The sequence below is a fragment of the Achroia grisella genome, unplaced genomic scaffold (assembly GCF_030625045.1).
Source record: "Achroia grisella isolate CSIRO2021 unplaced genomic scaffold, CSIRO_AGI_Agris_v1 utg204, whole genome shotgun sequence".
Lineage (NCBI taxonomy): Eukaryota > Metazoa > Arthropoda > Insecta > Lepidoptera > Pyralidae > Achroia > Achroia grisella.
This window is the reverse complement of record NW_026712703.1, coordinates 980,413-992,000: the sequence shown is the minus strand read 5'-3', so window position 1 is coordinate 992,000 and position 11,588 is coordinate 980,413. Positions and strand designations below refer to the sequence as shown.

The 11,588-nt window shown below is 32.0% G+C and overlaps 2 protein-coding genes across 2 annotated transcripts; one reads left to right on the top strand and one right to left on the bottom strand.

The window, feature by feature from the left end:
* The first annotated feature begins 7 nt into the window (after nucleotides 1-7).
* Nucleotides 8-3,258, top strand: LOC131841970 (DDB1- and CUL4-associated factor 13). The gene is made up of 5 exons (XM_059190392.1): nucleotides 8-275; nucleotides 1,099-1,643; nucleotides 1,998-2,164; nucleotides 2,310-2,610; nucleotides 2,828-3,258. Exons 1-5 carry the CDS (start codon nucleotides 197-199, stop codon nucleotides 3,077-3,079), a joined length of 1,344 nt encoding a protein of 447 aa, XP_059046375.1. The 5' UTR covers nucleotides 8-196; the 3' UTR covers nucleotides 3,080-3,258.
* A 2,372-nt stretch (nucleotides 3,259-5,630) lies between these two features.
* Nucleotides 5,631-9,316, bottom strand: LOC131841935 (kelch domain-containing protein 3). Its single transcript, XM_059190334.1, has 5 exons — nucleotides 8,949-9,316; nucleotides 7,845-8,313; nucleotides 7,212-7,407; nucleotides 6,102-6,278; nucleotides 5,631-5,896 (listed from the first exon to the last, which is right to left on the bottom strand). Exons 1-5 carry the CDS (start codon nucleotides 9,189-9,191, stop codon nucleotides 5,833-5,835), a joined length of 1,149 nt encoding a protein of 382 aa, XP_059046317.1. The 5' UTR covers nucleotides 9,192-9,316; the 3' UTR covers nucleotides 5,631-5,832.
* Nucleotides 9,317-11,588: the final 2,272 nt, after the last annotated feature.

Sequence of the window (11,588 nt, the reverse complement as noted above, 5' to 3'; positions counted from 1 at the left end):
TGTCATTTGTTGTATGTGAACTGTTGTTATCTACATTCATTAATTAACCTCTAACTTACCTAACCTTAATAAATACTTTTTATTTACTTGAAACATGTTTTTTTGCGCAGCATTTAAATGTTTAATGAATTATTAATTAATGAATAGGACTCGTATAGTAATTGAAACTAGTGAAGCTTAAAATATAACAACCACGATGTCGGAACTAAAAATAAAAGTGATTAGTCGCAATCCGGACGATTATTTACGTGCTACTAAAAAAGATATTCAGAAATGTAGGTACCACTGCCAATGTTTAGTTTGCTTGTAATACTTTATTGTACAATAAAATTTAGTTTATGCATACAATGAACTTCTTAAGTAAATTCCTACAAAAGCTTTATTTATTTTGTTTTTCTTAAGTAAATTTGTGCAAAATGTTTTATTACCTATATTGTTATTTATGTTTAGAAATAATTAAATAATATTATTGTAATCTTACTTTCTCCATGTAGATTAAACTGGAATAATTTATTATTCGTCTATTATTAGTTTTCGTCATATTTATTATCTGTTCATTTGCTGCTCCATTATTTAGTTATTTTACCAAATTATCATCATTACTTGATGTTTAAATTTTAAATGAGATAATTGTGTGTGGAAGAATATTATTAATTACTTAATTATTTCATTGATATATACCATTATAAAATACTAATACAAAGCTAAGTAGAGCTTGTGTTATGGGTATTAGACAATGGATGTAGATATACAGATATATTTCTAGTTGTAAATACATTAATAAAAACTTATATAAATAGTCATACACAATATAAGTGTTTGTACTGTGAGCTGAATGTGTACTGTGAATCAAACCAACAATTCATTTCAATTAACCATTGAAAGTAATCTGATGTGCCAAACTGCTGGACATAAAATATAAATGAATTCAATTAAGTATACTTAAATATTTTTACTTTATGAAATACGCTCTGAATATTTTTAGTAAAATATTCTGAGGATTTCAATACAGGAATGTGTAATGACTTGAAGGAAAGCAGTTAGGTCATTGGTGTACTACCCAAAATGAATGATGTTGCTTTGTTGTTTAATTTTCAGTGCCTAGAAATTATGATCCAAGTCTACATCCAATGGAGGCGCCAAGAGAATATGTGCGAGCATTAAATGCTGTTAAATTGGAAAGAGTATTTGCAAAACCATTTATTGGTAACCTTGATGGCCATACAGATGGAGTTTCTTCCATGGCCAAACATCCCAGTAGGCTTGCAGTACTAGCTAGCGGAGCTTTTGATGGAGAAATCCGAATATGGGATTTAGCTACACGCAAATGCACAAGAAATTTTGTGGCACATGAGGGATGGGTACGTTCTATTTGTTACACACCAAATGGAGAAACATTTACAAGTGTTGGTGATGACAAAACTATAAAAACCTGGAAATCAGAAATTCAATCATCAGATGATGAGGAACCTGTGAATACACTACTCAGTATGTCTGTTGTTAGCGGTGTGACACATCACCGATCAAAACCAATTTTTGCTACATGCGGTGAACACTGCCAACTATGGGAAAATACAAGAAATGAACCTATCAAAGTTTTCAAATGGGGTGTTGACAGCCTTCATCATGTTGCTTTTAATCAGGTATGTTTGAATAGTAGTAGTTCTTATTTTTGAAAATATAATAACCAAACAAAACAGTATCAGGAAATTTTAGCTGTTGTGCAGGAATAGGTGGTGACCGCATCAGTTAAATATAACAAAGTATAATATACAAGTTTTGCTAAGTTACATGTGACATATTAGTATAGATATAACATTGCATTAAAGTAAATACATACATACCTACCTAACTAAAGCATTATTTAATACATATTAAATAATACAACTCAACATATTATTTATATTTACATAGTTGGATGTATACATATGTAAATAGTAATCTAATTTAATAATTGTTAGTATTTGTAAAAAGCTATTTATAATTTCCAATTACAGGTTGAAAAGAATCTATTGGCTTCATGTGCAAGTGACAGAAGTGTCATTCTGTATGATTGTAGAGAATCAGGTCCCCTAAGGAAAGTGGTGCTAGAATTAAGATCAAATGCACTTTCTTGGAATCCCATGGAGGCTTTTATATTTACTGTTGCTAATGAAGATTACAAGTAAGTTGTAGTTTTACATTGTAACTTCACATATGCTAGATTGTATGGGAGATCATCAAAAATATGCTCATATTTGATAATGTAATTATAATAGCTTTTTAAAAACATGTTATACAGGGGCATAATTATATACTTTCTATTTCAGTTTATACACATTTGATGTTAGGAAACTAAATTATCCTGTAAACATACATATGGACCACACATCAGCTGTAATTGATGTGGACTATTCACCCACAGGCCGTGAATTTGTTTCTGGTAGTTATGATAAAACAATAAGGATATTTGAAAGTCTTAAAGGACACTCACGAGATGTTTATCATACCAAGAGGATGCAGAGACTGACATGTGTGAAGTGGTCACTGGATAATAAATATGTACTCTCAGGATCTGATGAAATGAACATAAGACTATGGAAAGCCAAAGCATCAGAAAAACTTGGTGTGGTAAGTACCAAAATATTTGTCAATTCCTATTTGTCAGATATAGTAGGGTAACATAATTAATATAATTCATATATTATTATGTTTTATAACTAATCAAGTTAAAAACTAGTAAGCATGGTAGGAAGGGGATGAAGTCACCATAGCCCATTGTATTAAACATAATAAGTATTATATTGTAAACACAGAGATTTAGGTTTTCGTATTTATCAATTTTCAGCTGAAACCTCGTGAACGTACTGCATTAAACTACGCAGACGCTCTAAAGGATAAATTTGCGAATCATCCACAAATAAAGCGCATTGCACGGCATAGACATGTACCAAAACATGTCTACAATTCACAGAAAGAACTCAGAACGATTAGAGAAAAAGCTAAAAGGAAGGAGGCCAACAGACGCGCTCACAGCAAGCGTGGAGCGGTGCCGCACGTTGCTGAACGTAAAAAGCATGTTGTTAAGGAAGATGAGTAAATTGTGGAAATTGTTAAAAAAAACTTGTTCTGATTTATTCTCAGTTTGTTTCTTCTTTATTTTATATGGCTGCCACCAGTTTTGACAGACGATTCTGGCGTTATGGTTTAAGAGTGTTATTTTGTAGCTGTGGCATATTTTAATTTTCTCAGTAAAATTTGAAAATTTTGTTCGGGTTCGGGTATATTATAATTAAACTCTACCTACACCTGAGGGACAGTAAATAAAATTTTAGTAGGGCTTTCATTATTAAGTAAACAACACTAGTTAGTAGTACAATACAGACACATACAATATCAAATTGAGGGGAGGAGTCAGTTCAGAGTTACAATTTCAGATTATTGTTAAATATAAATGTGGCTAGTATTATGACTATGGAGTTCATGGGGTACGATATCCCAAAGTTGGACTGATAAATTTTGGGCAGTTGAAGAAAATATGTTCCATAGTTCCTTCACCCAAGCCACATTCGCACAGTGAGTGATAACGAACTCTGATTTGATCAGTTTATTTATAGGCCCGTTCATATTTATGAATAACGAAGTACTGCCAACCAAGGAAACATACAACTAGAGCTCGTTTAAAATTAACTTAACGTGTTGTACTGTAGAGCATTTGACGAAAGAACGGTAGAGACTACTGCCACCATTTATCATCTAGTTCTGTGAAATAAACTGACAAATTTTGTTCAGGAAATTGTCAAAATGACAAATTCTCGATGAAAATCGACTTGCCGATTCCGTTGTTATGGGCAAAGTACTGAGTGAAACAAAAATATATTATATTACTTCGTATAATTCTATAAACATTGCACATTATATCACAGACATAGATTTAAATAGATGTCGTAACTTCAAAGTTTTCAGATTTTTGATATATAATATATACTACAGACTACAGTGTTTTAAAGTCCTGGTAATTCTATTCGTAATGAAGTATTATTTATTAAAATCTTCCACTCCCCTGTTATAGACATAGAACCTAGTTTCTTTATATAAGACACTATTAGCGAGAATTAAGATAAGAGCTCAAAGTCAATGCTATTTTTGTCTACAAGATTTGTGGGCATTAGTTTGATATTGGTCTTCACACTTGCGTCTTTGTACTAACGCTTAACAAGGTCAAAGTTGATACAGGGTATATGTATTCACGGCATTTATTTAACTATATATCTGTGGTTACACATCACTTAATAACTATGTTCAAGATAAATGGCTTAACTAGGATAAAGTATGGTACTATATTATATATGGGATTATACTTTATAATATCAAGTTAGTATATCATATATAAGTGACTAGTGTACATAATAGATATTCACAAATTCTCAATAACTCTATTGAGTATTTGGATAAACCAATAGATAAAGTGCACCAAACAGTTTACTCTCAAAGTAATTCAACTGCTCGATATATTTAAACAGATTTGAAAATGAATTTAAACAAATTTGCACTTACAAGCAAAATTGTGTTGCTTATAATCTATATAAAATTATTGAAAATGGTGCTAATATAAGTATTGGCAAAACTTGTAGATTTCAATTTGTTTTTTGAACAATAGCTTTATATAAATAAGCTACAGATATTTTACAACTGGAGTGTATATAAATAATTATTGTAATGGCAGTGAAGAAACCTTTGAAGTTTATATTATCTTGATTATTCGCTATAAGTTTTTAAACAATAATTTAATTTTTCAATTTAACCAATCAATAATGAATATTGTATAATTGTTTTAACAATTGATTGATAACGGAATAATGATAGCCTTTATCTTTTTTCCAATTTCGTTATATCTTAGAAAGGATTATACAGGCCGATTGAATTAAAATAGCTTTTCCTGTGTCGATTCGATATTGTTGCAGATCTTTTGATATTGATGCAGTTCTGGTGATTACTCCCAACATGAAACACATTATATATGTTAACATGTTTTACTTTAATTTTCTTGATTATGATAATGCTCTCTAATTCACAGAGTTCTGCACTGCATGCGAAAAGTTTGAATTAAAGATAGTTGATAATGCTCTCTAATTCACAGAGTTCTGCACTGCATGCGAAAAGTTTGAATTAAAGATAGTTATATTATGGCATGTGAGCCAGGAGCAGCCAATTTAAACAATGTTCTCAGAAATGTAGACAACCTGTTAAAATACATTTCCTAAATAAGAACAGATATTAACTTTAAAGTTATAGTGCATAAGTAGTATATTTATCAGAATATATTAAATTTGGGAGGGCCGTGCTCCTCAACCCACCCTCGGAACCGCAGCTGGCTTTCACTAGGCTTCATAATATAACTGGTAAGAGGAAATGATGGACAAAATAAGGCTCTAGCTCTCGGACTATAAGGTTTGGCACAAGGATACACTGTAAAAATGTTAGAAGTAGAAAACTTATCTAGTTTTTATCAAAATCATAATATACAGATCTAGTATTATATATTAGGAGTAATCACAGTCAACGACAATTGTTTATAATGTAAAGTCACACAGACAATTTGATAAATATCCGCCGAAACCTTCCCACATTATACACTGGGTTAAAAAAAATCCTATACTGATAATACATAGGTTCTATAGAATCTGATGTATAAGCTGTGTACATGATTCCCAAATTTATAGTATTAAGTTAGTATTAATAAAATGTAGGAAATCACGAAATTTCTGAAAGGCGCTATTAATATTTGTTCAACTTGTATAGATAGAGAGCTAGATTATTAACCCCTCTTCATTTCTATCAGTGACTCAAGTCTCAACCAGCTTGGTTATTAGGTCTGCTGATGCGATTTGGAAGAGTCATCATTTGAATGTCTAATCTGTAATATAATTAAAGATTTTAAATTATTTATTGCAAGTAATGACAAAAATAGCAATAAAAGGAAACAATTAATTACTGTCATATGGTCTTTTTGGAATGAATAAGCCAAACAAGTCACCACAAAACAACAAGGATAAAATATATAAATCATGGATTTATTTACAAATTGTTATAATAAGCAGGTAACAAAACAAAACACTTACATAATATCCCGAGGCAGACCTGTTTGATCAAGCTGGTGTTCCAGCACAGAGAGTATACTAAGAGTTTTGAGTGTTGGAGAGTAATCCAGTATGTGGAGATCACTATTGTCAATCAACCTCTCTGGGTTATTATCTGTGTCATCTACATCAGGCCGATTGCTTGTGTGAGGGCAAGGACTGCAAACAAATTATTTATTGTTATTTAGTCAGTATAGATAAAAAAATATGCACAAATAAATCCTACAAATATGAAATATTTTTTAGGATTAGCTCAATTCTAGTTACTCTAAGTATATTAGAACATACTTTAACTTTTTCTTTTGGATTTATGTTTATTTGTTTGTTACAGTTCTATATTCCAGAACCCATCCAAAAGTAATAACTAATTTTAGGCTAAGGAGTATTATATGAAATGGGTAATTTTGTATATTACAAACCAGCGTTTTATTAATATCTTGAAATAGAAAAATAACCTTTATTCAAATAAACTTTAATATAAAATAAAAAACAAAAATGAAAAAAGATCAAGTCCATAGAAAATTGATTGATATGTACTGGCTAGTGGGGAAACAATTTTCATTAATTGAAAATAAACTCTTCATCTGGAGCACCCATGTGGACATTTGCTACGGAACTATGGTCATCGACTTAAACCTAGACAAAAAAGTTCTCTCCTAGCATTTGGAAATATTAAATGAGGGGCCATTTAATATTTCCAAATGCTAGCTAGGCGAGAACTTTTTTGTCTAGATGGATAGTTATTTATATCCAGTAATTTCAAAGTGCAGTGTGCCTTATCTTCTAATGTTGAAAACACCACAAAATCTGATTATAGCTGTAATGGCTGATTGCAGATAGAAAAGAAATAAATAATAAAAAAATTAAAATAAACTTAACATAAGCCCTTTTGATAGTCATCTTTTTGATTTTACTATTTATTCAGAACACAGACTCATCACAAGAACAATCAAGAAATTTGTGTATTGCTCATTTAAATAAAAGCTGTTCAGAATTACATTATGAATTGTGTGTGAATATACAATATATAACATATATATCATTTATTAATAATGCCATTATTAATAAATGATATTTGAAACCTTAACTTACCTTGTTCCACCAAACAGATACACTTTATCCCTGTAGATTAAACTTGCCTGACGTCTCCTCTTGCATGGAACAGAACCACCCACATTAATGTTTTCCCAACGGTTCTCCTTTATTGAATATCTATTAAGATCATTGAAATGAGTTTTAGTATCTCCATTGAAACCTCCAAAGATATACATGAAGTCTTTGTAAAGCCCTGGAAACATATACAGCAATATATCATATTACTAGCTCCCCACCTTCACATGGGTATACATGTATTATACATATAAACCTTCCTCTTGAATCTCTATCTATTAAAAAAAACCGCTTCAAAATCTGTTGCATAGTTTTAAAGATTTAAGCATACATAGGGATAGACAGTGACAACGACATTGTTTTATACTATATTAATGATTATTATAAAGACGAAAGTTTTTGAATGTTACTAAATGTATCATTCAAAAACTTTCTAGTATAAAATGTATTACTAGTTCTCACAAAGTACTAAATGGATATTTTATGAATTTTAATAATTTAACTTATCACTATAGCTATAATTTATTAATTTTCTTTAAATTTAATAAAAACAATGATATGCATTAATTGTCAAATATGCTGAAATAACAAGACAATATGAATTACTAGACTTACAAGCTGAATGGCTGCGTCTGCCTTCAGGCCATGGTCCAGCTGGTTCAGCAACTACCCATTTATGTTCTATAGTATCTAAATAGTATACTTTGGGACAGTATTCCTCATCTAAGTTACTGTATGGGCTGAAGTCACCACCTCCTCTGCCTCCAAACACATACATTCTATCATCATAAGCAACAGCAGTGTGGAAATCACGATATGATGGAGGAGAACCTCGGGTATCAATGAAAGTCCATTTTAAATTATCCAGATCTAAACAGTGTACATCCTGTGAATATCTGTCACTGGAGTATTCAAACCCTCCAAAAATGTACATTTTATTTTTTATAACACATGCTGAATGCCCATCTTTAGCATATGGCACTATGCCTGATACAGGAGGTGTACTCCATTCTAATTTTTTTGTATCAAAACATGATAGTATTTCACTGGCCACAGAATTATTTCTGCCTCCCCACATAAAAACCTAAAATTGAATTAGATTATATTTTATGCACTTTTACATTAATCATAACAGGTATAAATACTTGGAAATTTGTTTTAAAATAGGTAATTTTAAAATTATGCTATGTGAGAGCACTAGTAAACTGCTATGTGAAAGTAACAATATAATAAACAATAATTTACTTGTAAAATAAGTTTTGTAATTATTCAGAACTGAAATATAAAACATATTTCAGTTAAACAAAGAAATAAACATCAGGGATTAAAATTTGAGTGTTTGACAAAATGTATGTTGTAAACTCTGCATATATTTTTATAGATTTATATTTTTCCATTAATTTTAAATGTTTTTTCTTTATAGAATTTTCAAATATTTTTCATTGTCACTTTTGCCTTGCTACTAGTATCTTTATTATAGGTATTTACCATTTTCTATCCATTGTTTGATTTTATCAGGCATACATTCCATTCATTCTATCGCACACAATAAAAATATATTACTTATATTTTAAAAATGTCAGGGCCGCAATACCTCAGCTGGTCGACAAGAGAGTGTAGAGTACTGTAGAGTTACTATCTTCAGAAGTGAGAGAACGATTAAGAAGATATTTTAAAAATAGGAAATTTCCAACTATTTGCAAATGACCAAATACTTACTCTGTGGCCATAAGCTACTGTTGTATGTCCATATCTTTGAAAAGGTACTAGGTTGGTCTTTTTATAATTAATAGGAGCCCATCTAAGAGTTGTAGTGTTCAAGACATGAACTGGAATTGGTTCCCAATCTTTATATTCTTCAGACGAGCAATATCCACCAAAAGAATAAATTTTGTCTTCAATACAAACTGCAGCATGATTTACCCGCATTGGACCGCCTTCGATATGCACCGTCCATCGCATTTTAGATTTGAGTTTTGTAATAAAATGTATTCAGAGTACTTATTTTATCAAAGTGGTCTATAATTTTTCCAATCTACAAAGAAATAGAATCCCTTCAGTTTTAAAACTAAAAAGCACAGATTATACACACTTACTAAAAGTATGAAAACCACAGATTACATGGAGATGTGAACTGAAAGCGGGCGGCAGTGTTGCTATATTTTTCTAAAATTATTGCCCTAAATTCCATTCAAATTCCGTTAAGAAGAAAAATCCCATAAATAAAGAAGTACATATATACCTATAAGCAGTAATTTTCCATAAAAGTCCCAAATTATATAACCTGACAGGTATTTCATTTCTATGAAAGAAACTATAAAATACCTATACATGTAATGATCGAGATAAGTATTTTATAAATAAATTATACGAGTTCACTGTTTAATTTTCACATTTTCATTCCTCTAATATAGATTATATTAGAGAAATGAAAATGTAGAAAGTAGGATAAAATAGAAGATAGTCAAATTTGTACCTGTTAAGACTAGTATCTATTGATATGTACATTTACGACTATTTTCCATACTGAAGTATCTACTGTTTCTATCGCACTAATTACATTTAGCTCATTATTGAAAATAACATTTCGGTAAAACAATGTGGTAAATGGGTCCGAAACCGAAGTTTCGTGGAGTCTTCGTCATCATTTTCAAACTGAAAAGTGTTGTTGTAGCCGACTATAAATCGTAGACGATCATAAATTAACTGTTGCGGATTAATAACTGACTTAGGAACGCACGTATCCATAATAAATGCATTCCATACTTTGTAACAGGTAGTACCTACTTAAGATGTTAGGTAGTCAACACCTCAAAAAATTGTGTACTTTGTGTTAAAATCACAAATTATGATGACGACTTAGGCGTGATGCCGGTTGGCTAGGGCGAGAAACTCCAAGTAGCGCTCGAGACTTCTGACATGGGTGTAGATTTAAAAGACCCTTTTAGAATATTTTTTTTTATAACACGGGACAAACGAGCATGCTGCTCACCTGATGGTAAGTGATTACCGCCGCCCATGAGCACCCGCAACACCAGGGGAATTGCAAGTACGTTGTCGGCATTTTAAAAAACTTGTGTCTTCTTGTGGTCAGGAAAATTGAACACAATTTTCCTGACCTCAAACCGAAACTTGATGGAGTGAAGTTTCGGATTCGGACACAAGTTTGTTCCGGTACTCTATAACTTTTGCCTGCGACATATTAGCATGGCCGTTGTACAAGGCATCTCCGGTACTGTCATCCGCATAGCAATGAATGTTGTTGATTTGTAACATGTCATTGATATGCAGAAGGAACAGAGTCGGAGACAGCACACAACCTTGTTGAACACCAGCATTAACAGAGTGTGGGTCGGAGCAAGCACCATCGACAATGATCTTGATGCTCCGATCAGCGAGAAAGCTGGCGACCCATTTGCATAACTTCGCAGGCAGAATGCATTAACCTTTTAGAATCACCTTCACTACTTGTGGTTTCCTACCAGTCCCAACTAATAACAATGCCTACAATGTTCACAATTACGTATCTCTTATTTGTTTGATAATAATAAAGACTCCAACCTTTCGCTCCAAAACTTCGGCTACGTCATTTCAATCCACCCATCAATCAACTTGTCAATGTCACAAAGATTATTTAGGCTCTCGCCTCTGCCGTTTCGTTTCAGGTAACTTTGAATGTCTTAGATAAAGAAGCATTATTGACTTTACCATTTTTAATTAATGGTACCTATCACGGTAGTTAGCATATGGAATCGTTAGTTAACTATGGTGTTAGCAATGTACTATGTCAGGTTGTCCTCCACGTGTTATAAATTCACGGGGCGATTCACCCCCCATAGTTATAAATTCTTGATGAATTTGTAACGATTGGCTAACTGACATGACCTCATGCCCATCTTATCGACATCCATTTCTGCCCCGCCAGCGAAAGCTGATAACTCTGTGAGATGTAACTCCATTATACTTAACATATTTTCAAAAAATTGGAATTCGCGACACGGTATCGGCAGATAAACAGTCAATATATTTATTGGACTAAAACCACGATATACAACTAGTGGCTATAGATAGATAAGTTTAAAGATATCTGTATGTCTATTTTCCTGCCGCTTCTAAAGTACAATGCTAATGTATCTTGTGGAGTAATGTTATACTTTTTTCATCAACACGAAAGCAATAGGCGTGATCTTTCAACGCCAGGCGGTGTTAGGGCGCGAATCATTTGTTATTATTTCTCTCACGCGTCGAGTTTCCAAACAAATTGTATTGTAACTGACAATATGAGCGATTATTGTTCGATTTGATATAAACGTTCCCTTCGAAAGCAAAGATTTTATGGGACGTCTATCCATCTATAGA